The sequence below is a fragment of the Meleagris gallopavo genome, chromosome 1, assembly GCF_000146605.3.
Source record: "Meleagris gallopavo isolate NT-WF06-2002-E0010 breed Aviagen turkey brand Nicholas breeding stock chromosome 1, Turkey_5.1, whole genome shotgun sequence".
Lineage (NCBI taxonomy): Eukaryota > Metazoa > Chordata > Aves > Galliformes > Phasianidae > Meleagris > Meleagris gallopavo.
This window is the reverse complement of record NC_015011.2, coordinates 162,984,700-163,011,728: the sequence shown is the minus strand read 5'-3', so window position 1 is coordinate 163,011,728 and position 27,029 is coordinate 162,984,700. Positions and strand designations below refer to the sequence as shown.

Here is a 27,029-nt window from a genome sequence, read left to right as displayed (position 1 = left end):
GGGAGGGAGGGGAGGGAGAAAAGGGAAAAGGGAGGGAGGAGGCGCGGGAGCCGCTCGGCGGGCGGCCCGCCGGGCCTCCCACGTTCTCGTCTGTGGGTTGTTTGTGTGGCCCCTTTTGTCTTTGCCGTCAGTGGGCCCCTTCTCCCGCTTTCTGACCGTGAGGGAGTTTCCGCTCTGTCAGATTGCCGGTTGCCTGGAGTCTACGCACTAACCGCCCTCCCCTCCTCCCCCCTTCAGCATAGGGCGCCCTGTAGGGCGGTCTGCCCTCCCCTCGCTTCGCCTCTGTGCTGCATCCCCGCCCCAGAACCCCCATTTCTCTCCTCCTCTCTGCTAGTAGTAGGTTGGGAGGGAGGCACGGCCTCGCTGTGGGGTTCACCCTGCTGCTGCCGCCTGTCCGCTGCTCAGCTGGTTAGCTGAGGTGAGACAGCGTGCCACGTGTTAACGTGGCAGTCAGCTTACAGGTAATGGGCATCCAGCACGCTTGGTATCATACCATGGAGTCGTAGAATGGCTTAGTTTGGAAGGAGTCTCAAAGATCACCTAGAAGGCTGAGCGAGCTTAGGTCTGTCCTCACCAGTCTGTGTGAGCTGCCTCTTGATCTGCTGAAACATCTTCTGGTAGGAGGAGTAGGTGAGGTATGGAGTACAGCATATCTTCTGTTGGCATCCTCAGGCCTTGTTGTTCACTTATCTGTTAAGATATAGAAAACCATTCATGGTTTTATATTGATGAGAACATAGTTGGCAGTTGTCTGTCATCCCTAATGGCGAAACGTCCTATGTTAATGTCCTATGTTAAATTAGTGAGTAGCTTCAGATGGGTTAACACCGTGTGGCTGTAGAAATAAACTCAGAATAATTTCTATCAGACAGGCTTCTTAGTTAAAATTGAAATCTGCTAGGCTGACATCCCGTAGATGTCCCGTCCCTGCAAGTATTGGAATCTTGAAAATTGGTTAACTACACGTTTTACTGTTTCTAGCACTATTCTTAGGCAATGAAACTGTGGAAGTTCTTCAGGTGTCACTATTTGATTAGCATTGTGATGTCCAAATGTGAATGTTGTGATTAGAAGCTAAAGCCTTTCAGCTCAAACCTTCATTTGGAAAAATGGAGGGGAGCCCTGGCACCTTCCTCTTCTCAAGCTTTTATTAAGTCATTAGTTGTTGTTAATGATTTAATTTTTCCTGGAGTATTGCAATCACTTTGTGTCTTAAGTTCTATTAGATTTTAATTTCTAAAATCTGATTTTTACTTTGAATGGATGTTATTTACTGCTTCACGGGTAGGGTGTTGATGATGTTTAGGCTGTGTGTGGTGTGTACGTTTGCATGTATGGACGTTGCCATACTTGATACCAATGGCTTGGACTTTAAAGGAGACTTCATCTCCTTACAGTTGTTGTGAACTTTGCTTTTGCTGTGTTATTTCTCAGTTACTAGTTTACTTGTAGAAGCAGGATTGATGTTTGCAGAGGACTGGATTAGGATTTTGTAAAAGGAAAAAAGCACGTTTCAGATGTTTTTCACTTGTTTGTGCCTTGTGTAATATCATACTTCTATTGAACAAAAGTATTAAGACTTCCAAAGGTAGGAGTGCTGATAGCAAAAACAGAATCTTGCTGAATATTGTGTCAATCATATCACACTTTGGTGATTTCAGTTACCTACTTATTGCCCCATAGGTATACTCAAATCTAGCTACACTTACGTGTAGGATGTTACTTTATAAATATCTATTTCACTCCAAGTTACATTATAGATAGTGAGAAACAATCTGTTACTGACATTCTGATGGAGTTACTCCCTTCAAGAATAACACTGGTGTATCTATAAGTGAACAAGTTGTTATAGTGAATGTACAATGAAACAGTCCAGCAAATACTATTCCCATATGGACAGGTAATGATTTATGGTTGTTACAGTTAAAACCTTAGGTATAGAATTAAGGAGATCAACTTTATCCTCCTAAATCAGCATCTTAGTTTTTTTGTTATGGAAGTTAATATGGAAGTATATGGAAGTTAATAGTAAGAAACTGTTACAGAATTTGCTTCACAAACCCTAAGAAGGTTTAACCATGGAATGTCATGCAGCTGAAATAGAGAATTAGATATATTTCTGTTTAGAAACTTAAATTGTAGTCATAATTATTTAAAATATTGTACAGGAAATCTGGATGCTTAAGGCCCGGCCCACACCGATGCTCAGTGTGAACCCCTGGACAGTTCAGCTGCAGAGTTGGATGGAAGGGGAAATGATGGGTCAGCACTGGTCATCAGTGAGGGGTGAGCAGCAGGGCTGTGATGGTGAAGTGGCGTGAGATGGATGTGAAGGAGTGAGCAAGTTGTGGGAGTTCTTATTGGATGTTTAATCTCAGTTATCCATTAATTTGCCATTAGAAGAATCTGGAAACATTTTACTTAAGCTTTCTATTCCTTTCCCCTCGTAATATTTGTCTGTGAGCAAGGGGAACACGTCTATGCTTGTCAGTAACATAAAGCTGCCATTTTGCATCTAGAATGTCAAATACAGCATTGTTTTAGTGATCTTTGCTTATCTGCCTTGCTTGGTCTTGGGGGGAATGAGAACAGGAGTGACTGCATACTCAGATACATCCTCCCACATGTGATGTGCATCTTTCAGTGTGTGTGGGTATTGTTCAGTTTGTCTCTGAATTACATGCCTGGACTCCAACCCTGCCTCCTGTGTCACAGCTTTGTTCTCTGACAAGGGAATTCTCACCATGCAGTTCTGGCTGCAGGAGTGAAACCCTCATGTGGTAGATAATGTTTGATAGGTAATCTGTGTCTACAGAAAGCAATGTGCTGTGCAGTCCCAGCATGCTGTTTTCATTTGCTTAAAATTATTTCTCATGAAGTAGCTCTTTCGTTTGGAAATCATATAGTTCTAACAGGAAACCAATGGGTGTGGGGCAGAGCGTAAGGGTAGAATTGACAGGATGCTATCTGTATTTTATTTTCACATTCCAAGAGTTTATTTGATTGTAAAGCAGTTGGTTGTTGTATTTTTCTTTTCCCAAACCTTAGAAGAGTCAGGGTTGGATGGTGTTTTCTTAATTCTCTAATAGGTATCTGCCTGAGTTTGGTGAAGTTTATAGTTGGAATGAAACTCTCCATTTGGTTACTGTGATATTCTCCCCTCCTTCCTTTTCTTATTTAGAGCTGTTCTTTTAGACCTAGACCTCATCATTTTCTATAGAGATGAATTCCAAGAAGGTATTAATTACTGGGTAAAGGTTAATGTGGTGATGTTTGTTGGTTTGGGGTTTCTTTTTTTGCTTTTTTTAAAATGTATTTTGCCTCTGATTTATTTGGGAATAAAAGGATATTCAAATTAGGAGGCAAAATGATTGCAGATTTGTTGTATTTGTATCCTGCTCTCATGTTGCTGTGCTGTACTTATGTATAAGGTGCACTCATTTTATCTGTCCTTCATGTGTTGAACCCCCTGCCATTGCTGGTGCCGTTCTTCTAACCCTTTTTGTTTCAGATATGGCTCTTTTTACTGTAACCATTCAAACCGAGTTCAATATTTGGAATCTGATTGTCTTAATAAAAATGCTTTTGCATACGTCAGTATATTTTTGAATCCTATATTCAAGAGTAGCTGCATGGAACTTCACAAATTCAGTGGGGTTTTTTTTGTTTGTTTGGTTTTTTTTGCTAAAATACAGAGTGGAACAGTCCTGAAACAGGATGGTGCTCAGCTAGCCTAGGGGTGATGTTTGCTTTCTAACTTCAATGATTTATCCTATCAGACTTTGTAACTACTGCTGCACATTGAGCTGTCCACAATGACTCCTAATTATTTTTTCTCAGAAGACTGGACTAATTTGAACTCATCAAGTATTTAGATAAAATCATTTCTTCTTGTGTGCATTACATTGTATTTAATTGCATTTCATCTGTTGTTGTATTACTCGATTTTTCTAACTCTATTAGATCTTTCTGGAAATCTCTCTCCTCCACAGTTTTTACTAACCCAAATAATTTCCTACTACTGGCGAATTCTACAGTTTCACTGTCTGCTTCCATCCTCTAGAGCACTAATGAATGTTAGCCATTGTTTTTAATGTCTGGTATACACCACGTGGTTATCTTTCACTTCCTGAGTGCTTGGTTATCTGAATCTCATTTGGGAGATGGCCTTCAGATCACCAATGGCTCAGAGGAGGAGTCACTAGAGCTGACCTGGGGGATGGCTCAAGTGCAAGGCATTAGCTTCCTTCTGTTGTGTATAAAGGAGCTGAAGCACTCACTAGGAGCTTATTTCTTTCATAGAAAGTGCGATGTCAGACCGATAAGTGAGGTCTCATCACTGAATTCACAGTGGGATTCAGATAATGAATTTCCACACAGTACAAGGAAAATAAGAATAGGCGTTACCAAAGTGCCAGTTGTAAAATTTAGGCTACGTGTATTTTGTATACATATGTATGTATCATCGATTCCTTTTGCTGTAGAATGGAAGCTTACAGTCTGAATGCTATGGGATCATACGCTGATCGGACTAGTGATGTTTTGTACTAATCCAACCTGCTGGGGGCTAGATTAAATATCTATTCTTCTGGTTGTGTGAATGAGCTTTTTGTCATTTGGGGCTTGTGTTTGGGTGTTAGAAATTAGCTACTGTGTGTACTGTGTGAATAACACAAGGATAAGAGCAGAAAGGTAGGAGATTAGTGCTTGGCTAATCATTCTGTACTGACTTCTGAGCTCCAGAATGGAAGTTGCTGTACAGTAGGTGGGTTTTTGAGTGGTATTTAAATTTCTTTGCAGCTATCAGGCTTTCCCAAAGTGGTTGTTTTTTTGTGTTTTTTTTTTTTTTTGGTGCAGATCTGTAGCACTTAAAGAATGGACAATAGTTGTTAGAGCCCATTTTGCCCTTTTTGTACAGTCCATCTCAAGTGCCCAATATCATGCTTTATTTTTATATTGGTTTGTTTCTGTATTCAGTAACTCCTTTCTTTATCAGGTAAGATAAGTTGTGAGTTATTATTTGTCAAACTTGCACTGTATTTGCTTCAAAATGTTTTTAATGAAAATTAGTTACTACTTTATAAGCTTAAGAATTGTATTGCAGCTTGATTTGTTTTGTTTTGTTTTTAATACTCAGCCAGTCCCAAATAGTTGTACGGTACAAACCAGTAATAAATGCAGAGTGTGGATGCTTTCAGGATGGTTTCCAGTAGGTTCTCATATGTAACAATGAAAAAAACAAGAGGAAAAAGAAGAAATGGAACTCTCATTTTTAGATGCATTTCTGAAAATGGGAGTTGTTAGCGGGCAGAATCTGTTTCTCAGAGACTGCTGAAGTAACGTCAAAAGATTTTTTCACTTGAAGTCACTTGAGCTGTTGCACAAAGGTACATGACCAAGAATCTGTGCAGTGTATCGTTTGCTACCGAAATGAATAAAGCTGTATGATCTTTCCTGGAGGGAAGCTGAAGAATCCAAAGCAGTTCATAAAATAAAGTAAAAATTTGTCATTACCGTTGTTCTATTGACTAGTTTGAAACAGAAGCATTCCTTGTAATTAAAGACATTTCACTCATTTATGACTTTTTTTTTTAATTTCTTCATCACCTCTGCAGCAACTCTTGCAACGTGTATCATACATTTTGTTTATGTGAGTTCAGTGTCAATAGCCCCAAACTGAAGGATTTTACAGTTTTGCTTTCTTTTTTGGTTGAAGTAGTACAAAATGTCAAAAATTAGAAGGAAGGTCACAGTGGAAAATACCAAGACCATATCCGATAGCACATCCAGAAGACCCAGTGTGTTTGAAAGGCTTGGACCCAGCACTGGAAGTACTGCAGAGGTGAGTTGTGAAAACATTCTTCTTTTCTTCCCCGCCCCGGCATCTTCTTTTCCAGGATTTAGATGGTGGGAAAGAGTAGCTCACAAGTGCCAAATACTCAGCTGTCACAGATGTTAGTAAAGGTGAAAAGAACTCCTTAACGCATGAGTGTACAAAATTCTAGTACTAGAACTTTCACATTACGTGTGTTGTCCCATCTTCTGGAGAAGAGCAATAGTACTGTACTTTTTAATACTAATTCCACCAACTTAAATTTTGCTCTGCCAAACCTGATGCTCACTGTTGATTATTTTTTTTTAGAGTTATATTACTGATAGACAGAAATTACAGATGAGTGGGAGTTAATGTGGAGTCATTTGTTTGTTCTGCCACACTCACACCAATGGTATTTCCAGAAATGAGTGTGAAATTCACCCAGTGATGTCTGTCTCTTAGACACAGTGCCGTAACTGGCTGAAGACTGGCAACTGCCTCTATGGGAACACATGTAGATTCGTACATGGCCCTTCACCACGAGGTAAAGGCTATAGCAGCAGTTATAGAAGGTAAATCAAGAACTCACTTTGAATTCTTCACGTGCTGTAGGAAAATAGCTTTTACGACTATGTCTTTTGTTTTTGTCTTTAAATAATGAAATGCTGTGGTGTGCCTAATGGTATGTTTTATCAGTAACCAATTGTATGTGAAGCTGCTCAAAGCAATTGATTTGGCAATGTGCAGTGGGTTTTCCCAAGATTTTTGTGTGCATGCAGCTTTACAAAATGGAGTCCACTGAATACAGCTTAACTTCTTGGGTTACTTGAAGTAGGAGAATCAAGTACCTTAATGCATTCTTTTTTTTTTTTTGTACTGTAGCATCACTGCAGCTTCTGATATGCCTTTCTGTCCTTTACTAACACATCGTGTTGTAACCACATACAGCAGTAATCTCATACTTGTAACCCTTCTGCCTTCACTACCTTGTCTCACAAGTACAGTATCTCTGTCCTTTCTCTACAGCAGCGACTCTTCAAAACAGAATTTTGTGACTTTATCAGATATTGGGCAAATAGATCAAGAGAGGAAAATTACCACTTTATATATATATGTGTATATATATATATAGTTTTATGTTCTTTTTGTATGTTGTTATCATTTTAAAGTTACCTTTTTCCCCACTGTCCTTTGTGTGATGCAACATTGTATGCTTGCTTAACAAATTAAATGTTAGTACTGTTGTCATTACAAAGGACTGCAAAGATAGCATAGTTTTCTCATAGTATCCCTTTGTATGAAAGCTTCATGTTTGATAAATGACTGTTTCCTGATGCTGCAGTAATGTCAGTGTCACCTGTAGGTTATGGATAGGGGCACTGAAGCATCAAAATGTAAAGCAACACGGTGAAGGTCAAACAGGGGAGCTGGCAGGAGGTTCTGGTTCTGTTTTCTGTTCCTGTGCCACACTCTCAGGATGGCCTTGACTTTGCTTATTTGATCCCCCTTTGCTTCGAAGGGGGTAGCAGCTGGGATACAAAATATGTCAGTAAGCTTAATGTTTCTTTCAGTGTATGAAAGATCTTATTCTGTTCTGCACAGAACGTTCCAAATGTGGGGAAAAATGTGTGACTTACTGGTAGAGAGAAAGTTTATAAACTTGAATGTAGTATGTCACTTTCTCCTTGCTTTCAAGTATTTGGAACACGCAGTGTGTGATTCTGCTTGGTCATTTGAAGAGCAGTCATGTTTCTTTTAATAACTAAAGCTTTGTTTCTGCTTCACTGTCACCACTAACACTTAAGAATAATGCTGATTTATTACTAAATTTTTTTCCCATTAGAATATTAAAAAGGTCAAAGGGTAGATCTTGCTTTTCATTTGCCTGATACATTTGGCATTCAACATTTAATAAATATGTTTTGAAAAAAGAAACACCTTACAACAACAACAACAACAACAAAAAGAGGGAGGCAAACCCCTTACCCTCCCGCCAAAACAAACGAGAAAAGCATTCTTCAGAAGTTTCTCTTGATAGCTCTTGGCCAGGCACAGAAAAAGCTGTTTCACTTGCATAATAAAACTGTTGTTATTTTTATGCTATTTAACATGACAGAATTTTTTACAAATGTTGTACAGATATTTTAAATGCTGTCTATTGGCTTTGTGCAAGTCAAGCTAATGCTGATTCCACGTCAGTTCAGTTTAAGCAGTATCTGTGTTCGGGTACTTGGGGCATATTGGTGGTGTGACTGCAAGCATTCAGCCTTCCCTGCTGGTGAAGTCTTTTGTCTGGTTTGCAGACAGTTTGGCTGGATGCAGCACATTGTACTGCCTTCCTGTCTTGCTCCTCCTATTTCATACCTGCCTGAAGAAAGTCTTCATCTTGTTAATGGTTTTATCTGACCGTAATGCCTCCTGTAGTTCAGAGCATTACCAGGCAGTAGGAAAACTTGTCTCTGAAGTGTAAAAAAAAAAAAGCCTCTTAAAGGGAGCATGCATACACTTTGCATACACTTTCAGCATTAATGCTGCTGCTTGCAGAATGAGTTTTCATCTTTCTGTTAAAAACAGCCGGTATAATTTTGCATATAAAGCTTTCCTGATAAGCTTAAGAATAAAGTAATAGAGCTGCCTGTCTTTCAGGCATCTAAAGTTAAGGAGAAGCCAATAAGGAAAGATGTGCATGTAAATAAGCCTTCCCATGAGGAATTTTGCCCTCTTTCTCTTCTAACTGGCTTTTTGTTAGTTGCTTGGCAGCTTTCCTGTTTGTCTTACAGCATTGTCAGGATCAGTGGTTTTGTAGTGTTTTTCTCTTGCCCGCCTGAACTTCTGCAGTCTGAATCCTTACTCTAGATTTAAAAAACAAACTGAAACTCCAATAGTAGTAGATTAAAAAAAAAAAAAGCATAGATTTTGAAAAGTACAAATGCTGTTGTACAGGAGACTGAAAGCAGGATGTCTAATGAGCGTTCAGTTATGTATGTTATGTACTAATCTGCCTATGCACACCCACGTGCATGCATACACCCACTATTTTCTCTTCTAGTGGTGCTGTAATACGTGCCTGTTCCAGGGGGCTGTTCCTGGCACTGGAAGATAGTACAGAAGCAAACAAGAATATGCAAAACTTATGTTTCCTAACCAAGCTGCTCTGTCTAGAAAACTGAACTTGCGGGAAGTAATGATGTTCAAATCATTTACCAGCTTTACATTTGAAATGATGAAATTCAGCATTTGAAATATGGGCCCCACACAGAGTGCTATTTCATTAGAGATATTTTTTTCCCACTTAATAGTTTTCTTTCAGTGTACAGTGGTAATACTGTGGAGCCTTTTATGTGAATGGTTCTACCAGTTGCGCTGCAGACTTGTGATGTTAAACTGTAGAATAAAATGGTGTCTTCCTGTTGAAACTCATCAGTGTGCATTAGTTGGAATAGCAAAAAGCCCCCTTTTGTAAGGGAGAAAAACAATGTGCAAGAGGAGGCCATTTCTTAAAATTAAACTTGTGGTGCACCTGAACGCAAAATTAGCCAGCTGACCAACTTGTTTTTCTGGGTATTAAACCAGAATATCTGAAAACAGTCACAACTTCCTGAGTAACTACTTCTTTAATAAAATGAGACTGAAAATGTCTTAAACTTTTGTCTCTCTTGTGTTTTATGTTAAGATGTTTGGTGGAAGGAAGTGTGCGGAACAACTGGTTGATTACCTTCAATCCAGTGTTCTCCTAAAGCTGAAAAAATAAAATATAATAATAAAAAGAAAGATACCAACCAACCAAGCAGACAAAAAACAAAAAGCAGAAGAGCACAACAACAGAACCCTCAGGCTGTAGCATTTTTCTTTCCTGTGATTTCCTGATGACTTTTGTAATCTTAAAGCAAGACTGAATACTCTTAATAAGTTAACTTCTTTCTTCCCCACCCCTTTCCACATGGGAAAGGTATTCAGGTTGAAATAACTTCATTTTTTTCCTACTCCAAATAAAAAAGGAAAAACAAACAACAATTATATATAAAACAAAGTATTATATGTATCTAGAGAGTATGTGAACTACATTCAATGCAAGTTCTGCTTTCTCCTTCAGCCATCAGATTTTCCTGAGAATTATTGTTCTTGAGAAACAATATTACTAGTATACTATCTATAATCTCTTTTGCGTTTTAAATCAATGTTCAGTTTTGTAAATCTGGATCCTTTCTTCCATACCTGAAGTGCCATTAAAAATTTAAGCTTTGGATTGCCACTTTAATGTTGGAAGATGGTTTGGAATGCTTCAGAGAATTTTGGTAGTCCAAAGAAATTCTGTTCCTAAAATGGGAGGAAAAAAAATTACCTTGACTTATGACTTTCACAGAAATCAGAGGTTTTAGAGATGATATAGTTTTGCACTCAGGGAAACTAGCTTGTTTGTATTTGTATGCTGAGTATTTTTTTGATCCTTGTTAGTGCTGAAAGAAGCAGCACGCTAGTTTTGTATCTTTCCTCTAATACTGAGTGATCTTATTTACAACTGCATGATGAATTAAATACATTTAGCGATGAGAACAGTCACTGGTCTTTTTCTTCTTAGATCTTAGGACACTTAACCTTGTGATGCTGTTTAAAGAATTAAATACAGATAACATTGCAAAGGAGGAAGTGGAAACAAATTACTGTGTTTCAAATGAGCACGGGTTGCAAATGAAATCTTACTAATTTAAATATTTTTATATGCATAAGGTGAGGGAGAAACTTTACCAATTATATATTACATGACAGAGGAGATTTGGGAGAAACAACCATTTTTAAAGGGAAATAATTCAGGCTGGAAAAAGAAGCAAATGCAATTTTTTTGAAATACAAATATTAGGTATAACTTCTAATCAGCTAAAATAGCATTTGTAGGTCTTTATTACTTTAATGTAAATGCTTAGCTACACATCCAGTACTTTCATACAACCATTTCACAGAAGTACATGTAATTAAAGCTAATAGTCATCACAGAAGTGCCAAACACAATATCAAGCTAGACTTGTACAAAGAGGAAATTTTCTTCAACTGAAAGATCATTTGAAGGAGCTGCTATGTCCCCTTTGCCTCAGAACTTGTTAAACACAAGAATTGTTCTGTTTTAACCAATGGGGAATAAATCAACTTCTATAGTAGAAAGTGATAAAATAATAAAGATAGCTTGAAAAGTACAGAGTACCCACTCTCCCTTCCCTCATCACAGTAATGCCTTTAACAGAAAAAACACAGTTGTATGACTGGTAGAGTTCATCCAATATTTTAAAACTAAATAGTAAAAGAATTATATTATTGCAAGATGGAAAACAGAGGAGGCCTCCAAGAGTATTCCTCTGGTACGTGGCCTTGTGATAGCTATTCTTTGGTAGCACTCCTACCAAGGTGCTGGGTGGATGGCAAATAGGTCAGATGATCAACACTTATGGACTTGCATCTGTCTTTGGAGTTGTGCTTCTGCGTAACTAGCTGCTGTTCTTCAGTAATTTTCTTCTGCAATAATTACGTTTATGTATTTATACAAATCAACGTAGCTTAGAATATGGAGGAGGCTAAAGTCATTTGAAAAGACGCAATCTGAATTACGGTGAAGCACATTTGTATGACGATCAGAAAAAATAGATTTGTTGGAGCTAGGACCACCTGTAGCTGATGTAGAGTGGTCACTGAGCCGTGACGTAGTGCCATATATACATACAATTAAATCTGTTTTGGTGTTCTGAAAGAGAGTTTGTTTTTTTTTAATGCTTAAGCCCATTAGAACTGAATAATTTGTTTTCATCCTTATCGCTTCTATTGAGAGATTTAGATCTCTCTTTATATACTAATAACAAATATAATTTTAAAATACCCTTTTAAAATAATCCCACAGAACTGGTTATATTAAGTTTCTGTATTATACAGGTCACCAGAAAGGCCTACTGGAGATCTCCGGGAAAGAATGAAGAACAAACGTCAAGATGTTGAGGCTGAGCCACAGAAACGAAGCACAGAGGAATCGTCCTCTCCTGTTAGGGTAAGAATGGAGTTTGCAGAGCTCCAGAATCCCTCAGTAGCAATTGGGCGGTGCGTCCTAGAAGCCTGTTTGCGGTGACTTGTAATGTTTGAAATGTTTAACAAATAGCTCATTTTGTACAATAGCACGCGGCATAATTCAATGTGAAGTGTCTTAACAGTTGTATTACTTTGCAGGGTTTTTTTTTTTTTTTTGGCTATTTTTGGCATCTTTTGGTTCCCAACGATTTTATAAATCCCACAGACTAAATTATGTTATAAATACTGATAAACCGGTATTTAATAACAGTGCAGATTCTTTATTTCCAAGAAAACATATTAAATGCTGTTTGAATCATCCATTGTTTTTCCCCCTGACATTTATTGATATCCATTGTTTTCATGCATCCCTACTCCAGTTGTTCATCTCAAATTTGCTTTTGATGAGACAGTGCAGTTACTGTTGTGCTGGTTCATTTCATCTTCCTCCTCACATATTCATCAGCCATCCCAACTGCTCACTTTTGGGTTTTGCAACAAATTAATTCATCATCACTCTCATTTTCTATGCATCTTTCTGCAAACATCCCCCTACAATATCAGAATTTACTTCAAAATTGTGTTACCTATTTCTGCACTGATGTTAAAACAGGGGCAGAACTGGTAGCATTATCCTGCAGCCTCTATAACAGTAGCATCAGTGTATTCTTGCATTATGTTTTTTAAGACTAATTTCATATAGATATTGGTTAAAAAATTTTCTTTATGAAAAATCAGTTTTGCTTCTGCAGGTATTAACAGCTTTCTTTTTTTTTTTCTCTGGGTCTGTTCCTACTTGCTGTGTACAATGAATTTTTCTGTGAGGTGTAAATAAATCAACAGCAGCTGCTATAATTAAATTAACAGAACGGCTTATCTTCCAATCATGTTTTCAGTTGCTGTTAATTTGTGTAAACTTTCAGTCTTTTTATTCTTTTACTTAAATGTGTTTCTTTTATTTTCTGGTAGTTTGAATAAACTGTTTAGTTATGAAGCACATGGTTGGTGGGAAAAGTGTTTTTTTTTTTTTTTTCCAACCATTATTAAAAATTTACTGTAACTTCTCTCTTGGTACAACTCTTAATTTTGATGTAATTCTTGCTTTTGATTAGTTAACTGTTTTTTTATAGTATTCTATTCATGCAATAATAAAATACTCTTAATGAACTAAACCCCAAATAAACGTGAACTGGAATCAAAAGGAGTTTGAGAATTAGTGGATCTGTTAAATACCGAGGAGTTGTTCACAGGTGTTAAGCACACTGCAGAGAAATATGCTTCAATCTTATAAAACACAAGGTTGAGAAAACCACTGAATTTTTATATTAATGGCACAGAGGCAACGGTGGAAAATAAGAGAGATCCAAAGAAAATATTCAGGAGAAAATAAATGCAGAGAGATAGTCATCAAGAGTTGCATTGCAGAGAACCAGGATGTCCAAAAGAACAGAAGACTGAAGTGACTGAACTGCTTACAAAATTCTTGCTCCATCATTAGAGTCGTTGTTATGGTGGAGATCTAGCCATTGACATTTTCATCTCTTACTAAAGCTTCTTAATTTTACTTGGAAGTAATGGAAGGTAGCTTGCTCCATAAAAAGTTTCATAATTACGTGGTTTATTTTTCTTTTTAAATAAAGAAGAAAGAGCATTATTCCTGCAGTCAAAATTTGTGTTTCGCTGATCTACTAGCATTGAAACTTGAACAGAGAATAGTGGCTAAAAGAACTGGTATAAGTGAAATCTTAAATAGCTTCTTTTGAAACAAAGCTTCTGAAGACTAGATCGAAGAATAACAAATCCAATATTGCCAAATATAAAAACCAGCTAAGGGGAAAAATTCAAATCAATTTCAAATGATGAAGTTACAGAGGGTGCAATGATGCTTCATCTAAAGAGCAAGTACTTTAAGAATGTGGAAAAAAATGTTGGGCATCCCAAATGTCAAACTTTGCAGAAGATATGGGAACGCTAACTGAAATTAATAAAGTCTGAGGAATGCCATAGGGACTGGGGAAAAGATTTTTGACAGTACAATGGTGGATGAAACGTGGTATTGGCGAGTGCCATGCAGTGCACAGCAAGGGAAGTATTTAATACAAAGAAGTCATGAATAAATATTTTGAAAATTACTGAAATCATCCAGTAGGAAAATAAGTTATTGTGGACAGCTCAATGAAATCATCTATTCAAAGTGCAGTCACAGTTGCAGATACAAGAACTCAGGTATATAAAAATGGAATAGAAAATGATTAATATTGTGTGTAGGAATTAATGGTTCAGTTTTATTTGAAATACTGTTTCATTATGATCACCTGTATGCGAGACAATACAGTCAAAGGTCTTTTGGAAGTGGGCAAGGAGTGGGAAGGAGACTGGAGAATAGAAGAAAGGAGATGTTGCGAATGCATATAATGTATGATTGAGAGAATGTAAACTAGGTGCGTCTTATTCATACTTTGTCCTAGTAGAAACAATGGCAAATTTGAAGGGGAAATGCTATTTACATTATATATTATAGTTCTACCTGCTAGGAGATACACTCAAAAACCTGAATAGGTTCCACAGGAAGTTGAGGCAGTGTAACTAGCATGAAGTCTTCCCTAAGAAAAGAGTTTTCATGTTGTTTGGAGACATAAGATAACCAGTAAAATCTGTATGCATTTAGAAAGAAAATTCCTATATGGGCAGCTTATAAAATATATTCTTTATTATTTCTTCATGTCTTGTACTATTATTTTCAGAGGCAATATTCTATATTACTTGGATAACCACAGTGATCTCAAGGGTTTTCTTGATTCTTAGGTTTATGTTGAGAATTATTTCAGTTCTGCGTGGCAGTGTGTCAAATATGGTACAAAGATATAGGAAGGATTTTTGTTATTACCTTATTTAGTTGGAAATTCTGATATTGAGTGTTGAGTTTTTCTCTAAATCACGAGAAGGTAGTTGCACTAGAGTATTTGAAGTGTTACGTAAAGCAACTTCTGGGAGATCTGTGTCATTTGGGAAACAGTGGGGAGAACTTAATTTTCATTTAGGAAAGGTTTTTGTAAAGAATGTGTATCGTGTGTTTCATATCTATGCTTTTTGTCACTGGCTTTTGAATACTTACACTGGAAATGCAAGTCAGCATTGTCCTCCATCTCCGAAATGGAATCGATACCTGTTCATTTCGGGGAAGCTTCATTTTCTTGTATGTGTACGTTGCATAGTAGTAGTTTTCAATATGAAGATATTATGTATAGAATAAAACAGTATTGTACTTAACCAAAAGATTATATAGTTCTATACATGAAAGCTTGTTCTAGAATTAAAGCAATAGGCGCTTCTGAACTAATTTGTAGTGCTGCTGTACATATGTATAGTGACAAGGCTGAAACTGAAGCTTCTGCCTTGTAAGAATTGTAGATGGTAAGAGCCTTTTAAATGTTCTCTCTGTCAGCATTGGCAAAATACCACTTAATGACTAGAGGCATGTTTTGCAGACTGAGTGAGTCCTTTAGTGCTTGGCCATGGTCCTTTGGCTGTAGTGGGAACTTCAAGTAGACCTCAAGTCTTGTGCTGTAGAGTGCCAATTATGTCTTAGGAAGTGTGAACTTCAACTTCAGTAGATGTTAAATTCAATAAAATCTCATAGCATTCAGTTGTAATGTGTTTGCTTTTTTTTCTTGAGTAGCATTTTTCCTGAAGTTCAACATTAAATTGTAATCATCTACTTAACACATGTGAATAGTTTAACTTTGAGCGTATACCTGAAAACAGCATAGACAAGGTCTTCTAAATTATTGTCTACGCTTAGGGAATGATAGAATCACCAAGTTTGGAAAAGAACTCCAAGGTCATCCGGTCCAATCATCCACCTACCATCAATATTTCCCACTAAACCTTGTCTCTCAGTACAGCATGTAAACATTTCTTCAACACCTCCAAGGATGGTGACTCCACCACCTCCCTGGGCAGCCTGTGCCACTGCCTCACCACTCTTTTGGAGAAGAAATTTTTCCACATATCCAACCTGAACCTCCCCTGACGCAACTTAAGGCCTATTTTTTTTCCTTTTTTAATTAAATACGCTAAAGGTTTAATGCTTCTCTTCCAGTAAATGGAATTTTTTTTTCAGAATCTGCAGAAAAGTAGTTTGCAGATGTGTCAGAAGTGGATTATAGTACTTTCAACTTCAAATGAAAGGCATACTTTTGTCCTTTAGGAGATTGATTTACTTTATTCTTGCTTTGTAAAGGAAAGAGAAAAAATGATGTAAACTACAGGAGTGCCATATAAGGATATGAATGAATTATTTACTTATTAACTAGTGTCACTCATAGTATGAGGGAATGAAATTCATTGTAAGTAAAACAACTACCGTAAAAGGAATATATTGAAGACTTTTCCATGAGAAAATGTGAATGTGTTTTAAACCGTCATAACTTAAATGCTTCAACTGTGTGCCCTGGGAAAATACACTCAGTTTTTAAGCTCAGATTTATTTTCTTTTCACGATGCAGTGCTACCAGAATATTTTCTCCTGACAAATAAACTCAAGTTGCTTAGCATATTGACGGGCTCAGATACAGTTGTGCTGACTTGTGAAATAGCATGCTTACGTAAAACTTGTCTGTTCCCTTCCCCTCCATTCAGTAATTAATAAAATTCCTTATGTAGATGATTTTGTTCTCGGTTCTTTTTTAGAAGTATGACTGTCCCACTGTTGCCACTACTCAATCTGTCCAGTGAAAGGGAAAAATAAAAGCTGTTTCAGTATGTTGGGTTGGGTTTTAAAGTTTGGAGATGTAGGTGAGATACATACCGGTTCTGGATGGTTGCTAACTTGGACTTTTAAAACATTCTTAAAACATTCTGATTAAACTACAGGTTCTTTGTTGGCATGTTGCTTTGTGAATTGGCCTAGAGATGTTTTTTAAAGTTAGTATCTCTGAGGGGTATCCTAACATGCGTGCTGCAGTTTGTTAGTACCGAATAGTGTTGAATTAATAGAATCCTGTGTTTTTAAGAATTAATGTCTATTATTGTGATTGTAAGAATTAGTTGGATTATATAGCAAAAATAAGCATTTTAGTAGAACAAATTCAGCCTTCAGGGAAAGCTAGAAAAACAAAAGTGCTTTAAGCAAAAAAAGAATTGCTGAAGGAGAGACTTGTTGATAAAGCTGCAAACTTGAATCTCATGAGTCAATTTTTTTTGTTGTTAATTTTTCAAGTAAGTTGCTTTGGAGCTTAGTATGGTTTTTGCACTTAGACTGGAATGCCTTTGGTCCATGTTGTGTTGATGTTGGAAATCAGTGTGACCTGGTAGGTTAGGACTGTGCGCATCCTTTTAGAGAACCTGTCGTAAAGTGATGAAAATCTCTCTTTTCCTCGCTTTAGAAAGCTTTAAATTACGCTTGACACAAGGTAGTTCCTTAATGAGAAGTTCCTCTGTATTATTTAGTAAATGCTCAGTTTTTCAAAACCTTTAAGGCTTTGAATATGACATACTTAATGCATCAAGATGAAAGGTTTGAAGATAACTGTGCATTGAAGTATTTTTCAGTTTACTGGGGAAAATAAACGCAGTACTTACTCTGTCATTGTTTATGTCATTAGGCTGGAGTTTGACATTGTTAAAGAAGTAAAGGAATAGTTTAATTGTACTGACTTAGGAGTGACTCTCCGTGATACTGTATTATTTCCTCACTGTGTCTGTAAGGTGGGTGTTAAGGGTTTAAATGAAGTAATGGGCTAAGTCCCAATAGGGAATAGCTAGTGAAATTCTCAGGCATCTCCTTTTCCTTCACATAAGGGATCCAACGTACCAGCGCTGAAGAATCCCCAAAAGACAAAAGAAAGCACTGTGGGAGGTGAGAAGAAAAGGGGAGTGGGGCAGGCATTCATTAATTGCTCTTTCTGGTTTCCTGTACAATAAATTAGTCTTTTATGCTTGGATATTCTTTTTATTATTATTATTATATTATTGCATACAGCTAAAAGAATTTGTCTTGTACTTGGCTTGAGTCCAGATAGATTATTTACAGTGTGGATACAGTAGAGGCAGTGATGCTTTACTACTGGAATTCAGGGGGGTGAGGAAAGCTGCACAGGTCCAGTTGTCTTTTGAAACTGTTTCCTTCAAGAACAGTCTCTGACAGCCTTAGGTATCCATAGGACCATTATGGTCCTATATACCACGTGCTGTTTAGCCAAATGTGAAGTGAGTGCTACTGCGATAGGCTTGTCCTATAACACTGGGCCAATGAGCAAAGATAAAGCTTTCAAGAAAACCTCATTCCAGTGTGTTGCTTTTGTTTCGTTGTTTTGTTTTTTTTTTCCCTTCCTTCTGCGAGCCTCTCTCTTTTCCCTCCCCACGTTGTTTATCCTCCCAAGTTAAGTGGTTCAGCTTCTCCAAAGGTCATCTTCCTTTCATATGACATTCTTCTTTACAGCTGAGAACTCTTAATGCTGTTAAATTCACGGTTTTAAGAACCTGATCTGTTCTTTTGATTCCTATTTTAAACTTGATTTTCTGGCACATGCTTGATTCTTGCCCTGCCTGTAAACCTTCTTATTTGACAAATCCCTTTTTCTCTCTTTTCCCAATCTGCTATTTGCATACTGATTATATGAAATTGCATTAGAATATTTTGGCTGTGGATTCTCTGCTTATTTGAAAAGGTATATGGTCAACAGGCTAAAGGGGAAAATGCTTTTTGTGCTATAAAAAAGGAACAGCCTAAATACCATGTAAAATGTACCTGCTTCTTCAGGCTTCTTTTAAAAATGAAATTGTTTACTCTAATGCAGTGTTTTTCCCTTATAGAAAGAGTCTTCACGAGGAAGACATAGAGAAAAGGAAGATATCAAAATTACAAAGGAGAGAACACCAGAAAGCGAAGAGGAAAATGGAGATTGGGAAGCAAATAGAGAAGGTAAGGGAATTTAAACTAATTGTCTCACTACCATTCAAAGAATTGCAAGATCTGCAGGGCTGTATGTAAGGCAGAAATGGTTATGAAGAGTCAGTCTCTAAGCAGAGTACTTCTGTGCAGTAGCCACTGAGATTCATTACTGGAAGAGAGCAAAGGGGCAATCAGAGTTGGAGTGTTGTAATAGTAAAACCAACTTCTTTTAAAAAACTTGCTGTTTTGACTCCTCAGACAACAAGGAACTTTGCTACTGTCTATTCTGTGCAGAGCCTTTTGTCTTTAGATTAATAGCAGAATCCAAGGTGATCTTGAAACTGGTCAGTGAGAAGAAAGCAGGACTCCTTTGAGGTCACCAGGGATGTTTTGTTTTTGCATAATGTTTGTCAACTATCTCATTATAAAGGGCTCAATTAAAATAACAACAGCTAAAGGTAGCATTTTATGAACTAGTCATGTTTTGTAAATGCTTGGAGAGTGTTAGGAGTTCTGCATTACAAGCATAGGGACTGTGGTTGAAGGTGATTTTCTTGTATTTGGTGTTGATAATATTCATCTATTTACTAAGCAGACAGTCTAGGGAAAATCTATATTGCTTTCTCACTTCTCTATTTTCCATTTCCCTTCTGTTAGATACTGAAATGATGGCAGTGTCTTAAGATACTGAAATGATAGCAGTGTCTAATAGAGTGTGTTGTTCATGTGATTTTCCAAGCATTGGTGTTTCAGTGGTAGTTACAATATTGCAAGACAATAGAGAGGGGCTGGAGGGATTCTGATTCACCTTTGAGGATTCTTTCTACCAAAAGGTTGTGATCTCAAGCAAAGAAACAGTCCTTTTTCTGGAGAATGTGTAGCTCTTCTATAGAGAAGGATACTAGATATCAGTAGTTGTATTAGATACATGTCTACGTTGTGTCAACCCCAAACCTTTCCAAAATACACAAATGGTTCTGGATGCTTAGCACTTTTGCTTAATGTTTATGTTTAGCTGGAAGCTCTATATGCTAGAAACAAAATGCAGACAGTCACAGAGCCTTTCTAAACAAAATACATTGAATTAAACATTTGGGAGGGAAGAGGAAGATGTTATTCAACAAGGGAGGAGATGCATGATTGTCATTTAAATGAAGATGCCTAAAATTTACGTGGATCCATGTCTATCTCAAATTAGAAATCTTCAGATGATGAGGTTTACCTTTTCTGATACCTTGAAAATTATTTTAGTTAACCATATAAATGTAATTGTTATTTGATTAATGGTCAGTTATCTAGTACTGTATTGTAATGTGGAAAATCAAGGTTTAGTAACTGTGGAAAATAAACGTTTAATAGTCCAAGTGGTCATTTGTGCTTCTGAAAAAAGTAAAAAACCCTGGAAATTTCTCAAATTCAGATACAATGAATCTATTAGCAGTGAAGTACACTATGAGTTATATTTGGGATGGTGCTCCTGCGTAAATTTCATTAAGTAGGTGGCCTTTCTATTGTTTGGGCTCTAGGTGTTGCAATTATTGTTTTCAAGACACTGTTGGAGTAGAATATGTGAAGATGTGTATTGACAGAAGTTGTCAGATGATTAAAAGAATAAGATTATAGAGGCTTTCCTTAAATGTAGTTCTAAGAGGTCTTAATGATAGTTTGTTCTGTTATTACCTTTATAACTCCTATGGAGTCCAAAAGAAATGTTGTGCTCAGTGAAGTCTTCCCTCTTTAACAAAACTACCCATAATATTATTTTCACTCCTTTCTAAACTGGAGTTTTCAGAGTGATTTAAAAAGCACTGTTGTATGACATATATAGAAATAGAACCCAAGTAAAAAAGTGCAACATAAAAACTTATATTTCTATGTACGTATATGTATGTAATATGAATATCTTAATTCATACACATTGAGGTTTACAGCTTGAGAATTTTGAATTTTTAAAAATGATGTTAATCATAGGTGTAGTGTCTGTTGGATAAAGTAGAATTACTATCTTTTAACACTGAGTGTTATAGAAATGAATTGATGGAAGGGCTGTGTACAGTTTTCTGTAAGTCTTCTCATGCCTTCAAGATACATGAAAGAAATTAACAGACTGAAAATAATTATTGCAAAAACTTCTATGTAGTTCCTGTGTGTCAGAAGGGGAGTGAAAGCTAATGGATGTTTGATGGGATATCTTCTTTTCTGAAGGTTATTTTATCAAAGTGCTTTTTGAATATCAGGCTTAAGTAACCACAAACAAAATGAGGAAAGTAATCAGAGTGAGTAAAACTGCTTATTTTTTCAACAAGATATCAGTCGTGTGGCACGAAAGGTGTGATATGAAGTGCTGAGAACTTAATGAAAATAGAGAGTTTTTTTTTTAATGTGAAAGCCAAGTAGTAGTGATGTGAAAGAGATCGTGAAGACCATCCTTTTATTTTAAAGTGGGTTTGTAGATGTAATTAAACAAGCGTATCAATTGTTTTGTGGGATACCTTATTAAACAGAAAGCTCTAGTATAGAACATTACTATTTAAAACCACTTCATGTGAGATTTCCCAATTAAATAGGGCTCCACATATTTTTGATCTTTGTGAAAACACTCATTTCAGATATTTTTGTTACTTAAATATAAATGGTTTCCTGGGCTTCCCTTGCTACTTCGGATTAATAGTTTGCATAAGTTTCTAAAATAAGTGAAATCTTCTTAAAGATGTTTAGGTATTTTAAGGTGTGTGTGGTAATAACTGCATTTATTTCACGTTCATACAGATAATTTGAGGAGAGATTTGTTGATGCATTTAGGTAATCCTTGAAAGACACTAACATATTTATGTTTGGCATCTGGTGTGCTAAGTGATATTATTTATTTCATATGTAATCAGTTTGTTAATCTGTTTGCCTTTTTATTTTAAATAAAGACTCTGATAATGGAGATGTTAACTATGATTATGATCATGAGCTGTCTTTGGAAATGAAGCGCCAAAAGATTCAGAGAGAACTCATGAAGTTGGAACAGGAAAACATGGAGAAACGAGAGGAGATTGTCATTAAAAAGGAGGTTTGTATTCTGTAAATGCAAAATTTAAAAAAAATACTTCAGACTTCTTGTTTTCTGGAAGACCTGAGCTTCTGGACAAATACTCTGCTGTATTACATGAAAGTAAATAAGTGGCATGTGTATAACTCGACATTAATTGGATGTCACTTGCAGGTATCTGCTCAATCATATAGCACCATAGCCAAGTTTTCTTCTCAGTCAGTGAGAAACTGCAATTGAATGACTTGAAACCTTTAACAGAGATAATATGTAGAAGAAAACACAAGGCATAACTTACACAAAGGTCCTTTTCATGTACGAGGAAAGTAGAGTGACAGGTGCAAAGCTGTTACTAGGTTGCTGAAAACCCTTATATTTGGGAAGGTTTTTTTCTGTTTTTTTTTTGTTGTTGTTGTTGTTGTTGTTTTGTTTTGTTTTGTTTTTTTCTAATCTGATAGTCCATTGGAAAAACTTGGCTGCTAACTGAGATTGTTATGATTATAATCTTGTAGTAATACATTTTTCTAATGTATTACAGTGCATCATCTTCTCTTCCCTCATATTTTATGTCATCTTTTTTGAAATCTCTGGTTAGTTTATTTGAAGTAGATGTGTAAATGATTAAGGTCTCACATCTAGACTGTTACTTACATGTTTGATCTATATCAGCATATAGCAAAGCTTTTGAACATCAACATTTTATTATGTAATGTACTCTTTTCCTCAAGATTTCTCCAGAGGTGGTTAGGTCTAAATTATCACCATCGCCATCACCAAGAAAGTCTAGCAAGTCTCCAAAACGAAGGTCTAGTCCGAAGTCTTCCTCTTCGGCTAGTAAGAAAGAGAAGAAAGCATCTACTGTATCTTCCCCACTTTTGGATCAGCAAAGGTCAGTGGATGCATCTTGGGAGAATATGGAACTTTTGTTACTGAGGTTTTCATAATCGGTACAGTTTTTAATTTTCTTTCCTTTCTGAACTTCTCAAAATGATGCTTCCTGTCAGAGAGTAGAACAGAGATAGTGTTATTGACTTGTAGTATGTGGCAGCAGCTGCTTTATACGTTTATGTCAGTGATCATTTATATGAAAAAATAATGTAAAAGTTTTTGAACTGTGAGATACATATTTCAGAACAGGTGGATGCTTTGTGCTGAGTCAGGTAGTTAACTTTAAATCTAAGATATGAGTTCTTTAAGTTATTTTCTGTATGTGTGTGACATGTGAAGAGTGGGGAGTCTAAGCAGACCAGATACTGCAGAGTTCTGATCTTGTGATACATGCAGTTCATGTGAGGACATTGCAACTGCAGAAAACAATTCTGTCTGAATGAGAGCAGTTTCTATTTTTGCTCACTTGTTCCAGAAATAAAAGGTTATAAATTGCAGAGCTCAATGTGAATTTGTACCCTTCAGTCAAGTTATTGAGCACTGCTTGCTAATGGAGTGGTGAATCCTATCCTAAAAGCTGCAAAGCCCTTTCCATTTTAACTTTTCCTGACAACATCTGGAAAGTCACTATTTGAAGTAGTTTGCACTCTTTTTAATTTATCTCTAGGAGTTCTAAAAGTAACCAGAGTAAAAAGAAAGGTCCTCGTACCCCAAGTCCTCCTCCTCCAGTACAAGAGGAAACTTCCTTAGGAAAAAAACACAAAGAAAAGCATAAGGGCAAAGAACGTTTAGATGAAAAGACAAGGGAGGTGAAAGAGAGAGGGCGTGACTTTGAAAGGCACAAAGAGAAAAAAGAGAAGCAGAGGTAAGTTATGTTACGTTATTAGCTTTTAAACTTAATGTAACCTTGCTTTTAAAGTTATCTTTTATAAAGCATCAAATTATACCTGCTTTACCAACAACCATTTTGGTACTGGTTAAGCATTTTAAATGTGCTACCTGGATTGATAGATAAACTGTAACATATTGGCAGGTTTAAGATACATAACAATAAGTTTCTCAAATGCTCTTTGGAAAATTTTATTATTATTCAGGACATTCATGAATGAAATAATTCATTTGCCAAAATCTTTATCAAGTCATTTGCTTGTCTGCTTGCCTGCTTTTCTGAAATCTTAGAGGACTAGTTATCTCTAGTTATCTTTCTGAATTGTTGGTGGCACCCTTAGACTTGGGTTGTTAGAAAGCATTTCTGAAGAAGTCTGTTGGAATTCTGCAGTGTCTTCAATTATGCATATGTATATCTCAAATGGTGGACTGATAGGACTATTCCCTTAGCCTTTTGAAGCATGGTTGTCATGTTGTGTCAACTTTAATAGTTGATAAATATAACATTTGCATTTTTAAGCCTTCTGTTGCCTTGATAAAAATAGAGTAGTACATATTTGTATGTGCTTGCTTTGGTAACTAGCACAGCAAAGACTTAGGAGTGGAAGACCACTAAATTGTGTATTTTTAATTGATAAAGTAAAAACTGATTTATTTTGAAATATATTATTTCACTTGTGTTTGCAAACTTAATTACTGGAAGGTTGTAAACCATAGAAAACTAAGGTAGTACTGGAAGGGTCAAGAGGCTCATGGATTTACTATAATCAAGTATTGCTGTGGTGACTGCAGCCTTTGATTTCAGTACTGGATTTTCATTGACCTTTGTTACCATAAAAATTAATGTGAAATCTTCATGAAGTGCAGTAAGTGAAATAATTGAAGGTTCAGACAGATCTTTCATTTGTTAGAAAATGCGATTAGTGTTTCAAAGTATCTGTGAACTTGAGTCTTCTTAAATAAAATACTAACATTACAGGCAACAAGATAAGTCTCCACTGATAGAAGTTTTGTTTCACCATTGACTGAAATATTAGGTAAAATTATAAGCCTGTTTTCATTTTACTATCTCATAGTTCTGAATTTTACAATTCATTGGTTAGTGAACATCTTGCACTCCGTAATTCTGCTAGCTTTAAGGTAATTTCATATTTGGAATTACAGATGGAATGAACTTAAGGGTAATTTTGGATCTTGTGAGTAAAAGTTCTCTCATAGAAATGCACTAAAGCCTTGTTATGCCTGTTGAACACACTGCTCTTTATGTTTCCCAGAGATCCTTCTGAAGGTTCCCATAGGCAGAAGCGTTCTCCCAGTCCTGCAGATCATTCTGGCAGTAATTCCTCCCCTTCCAGGGAATATTCACCTCCTGCTGCGAGGCGACGACAAGTCTCACGAGCCCCAGTGAAATCAACTACTCACAAGCATAACTTCTCACCCTCTCGCAGGTGAGTGTTGTGTTCAGCTGCATAGATTACTCCCATATTAGTTGTCATTGAGAAACTTCCTCCATTGCTTTGACTGCTTGTTCATAGACTTCTGGTCTATTTGTGGGTATGTGGTTGCATCAGAAAATGGAGTTCAGAGGCTTTTTTATGTTTTTGTTTGTTTGTGCAAGTACTACATGGAAAGTACTTGTCATGTCAGAAGCACAAGTCGTTGTGCAGGCTTCCATTCATCAGTTTCTCTCAGATATTTTGGCTTTACATGGAACTTCACAAGTCTGATATGAGACGTGCTCAATCCGTGATCGTTTAGGAACCTTTTTTCCTCTTCTTCTTCTCCCTCATTGGAAAGCAAAAAATGTGAGAAATGTATCTTGGAGCTGGAGAAGGAGCAGAATTTCAGCATTCTGAAATGGATATGATTATGCACTTACTAATCTTGGCTCTATCTTTCTTGAAAAGCAAGAGCAGCTAACTAAATAGTACAGTTTAAGGACCATTTCAGAGACCCTTCAGATAAGACACAATTTCTGCTGATTCTAGGCATCTTAGGAAAAAAATCTTTTCCACCCTGAGAAAAGTTACTACTTTTTTAAAAGGAAAGGGAGAAAGCTTCTTATTTGAGTCTTAAAGAATTTCTAAGTTATAGTTCAGAATGGTAGTACTAAATACTGTGTCCCTAATCTTTGTAATGGAATAGAAGGTATACTTATTTTCCACGCTTCTTTTTGGAAGGGTATGGGAAGGACACCAGATGGGCTTTATTTTTCTTGTTTCATCAGCATGAATATATGTGACATCTGTTGAGCTATCCTAAGAGTTGTGAGCAAGTTCTTGCTGCTGTGGTTACTCAGCTTATTAATCTAGGCATCGTTGATGGAGACTTTCTCCAAATTGGCCTGTTTATTGGAAAGGGAGTAGAGCATCCTATTTCCCCCTGCAGCTGCCAGTAGTAAGGATACTGAAGAACACCTCTGAAGCACCCCTTTCGCCACTTCTAGCCTATTACAGTGTTTTACTTCTCACTATTCATATGGGGATTCTATGCAGACATTTGAAGTATTGTGGAATGGAGTTAAGCAGGGAAAAAGTAGGCCTTCTGTTAGAGGGAAGGAAACATTCTGCTTGTTTCCAGTGAAAAGCAAATGTAAAGATGGTAAGTCATGAAATTAGATTCTCTTAGTTCTAGCTCTGACAGTGTTTTACTTTCTGAGCACTTTGGGAGCTTTACTACTGGTTCCAGGCCATCTGTTTCGATTGTACGCAACCATGTGAACAAATTACCATCTTAGTGGCATACAGAACTACATGTTCCCTCAGGAATCAGTCCTCTGCCCTCAGTAGTCAGGCCTTCCCTCTTGTGATAGCAATCTGCAACCAGTGTAAATATACACTTATGGAGACTGAGAAATTTGAGTTTACTGTTTCCTGCCATCCAGGAAGAATATTTACCTATAGCATGAACAGGAGACCTTGAGGATTTATTTTTTTTCAGACAAAAGAGGCTACACTTAAACATCCTGGATGTCAGACAGTCTGGAGATGTTCCAGGTGTCCCTAATCTACAAAAATACATCAGCTGGATCCCGTGCAATTTTATACATTCAGATCAAGAGATGCAAATTCTTAGCCTGCTCTTGGGTACTACAAATAGTCTCTGGCATTGACCATCATAGATGCATCTTAGTGGGATAGTTTCCAGGCCTGGCAGTATCTTTCTGCAAGCATATAGACTTGTAGACACAGTACACATTAAATCAAAAAACAGATGCAACCTGTTCCTCAGCCTTTTTCAGTTAAATATATTCAAAGGCTGATTTTATTTATTTTTCTGTCTCATCCCTTCCTTTCTGCCACCTTCCTGAGTGTTCTTCTAGTAGAGCTGATTGTCTCACTTCAATTTTTGTTTCAGCCTGTTCTGTAAAATATTTTCTTTGACTTCAAGGAAAAGTCATAGAGCATCCTTTAGTGAGTGTATCTGGTTCTATAGTTGATAATCAAGAGGTAGAATCACCA

At 36.7% G+C, this 27,029-nt stretch overlaps 1 protein-coding gene across 2 annotated transcripts in view; it reads left to right on the top strand.

Annotated features, from left to right (window-relative positions):
- Positions 1-5,596: 5,596 nt before the first annotated feature.
- The window catches only part of ZC3H13 (zinc finger CCCH-type containing 13), a 39,365-nt gene continuing 17,932 nt past the window's right edge, over positions 5,597-27,029 (top strand). Inside the window, exons 1-8 of one of the 2 annotated variants that reach the window (XM_010728824.3) lie at positions 5,597-5,842; positions 6,278-6,387; positions 11,732-11,843; positions 18,677-18,785; positions 21,674-21,813; positions 22,521-22,681; positions 23,348-23,545; positions 24,843-25,016. In XM_010728824.3, coding sequence (XP_010727126.1) covers positions 5,726-5,842; positions 6,278-6,387; positions 11,732-11,843; positions 18,677-18,785; positions 21,674-21,813; positions 22,521-22,681; positions 23,348-23,545; positions 24,843-25,016 — 1,121 coding nt within the window. In that variant the 5' untranslated portion in view covers positions 5,597-5,725. The remainder of the gene's footprint in view (positions 5,843-6,277; positions 6,388-11,731; positions 11,844-18,676; positions 18,786-21,673; positions 21,814-22,520; positions 22,682-23,347; positions 23,546-24,842; positions 25,017-27,029) is intronic. The other variant, XM_003203330.4, reaches the window with a different exon arrangement.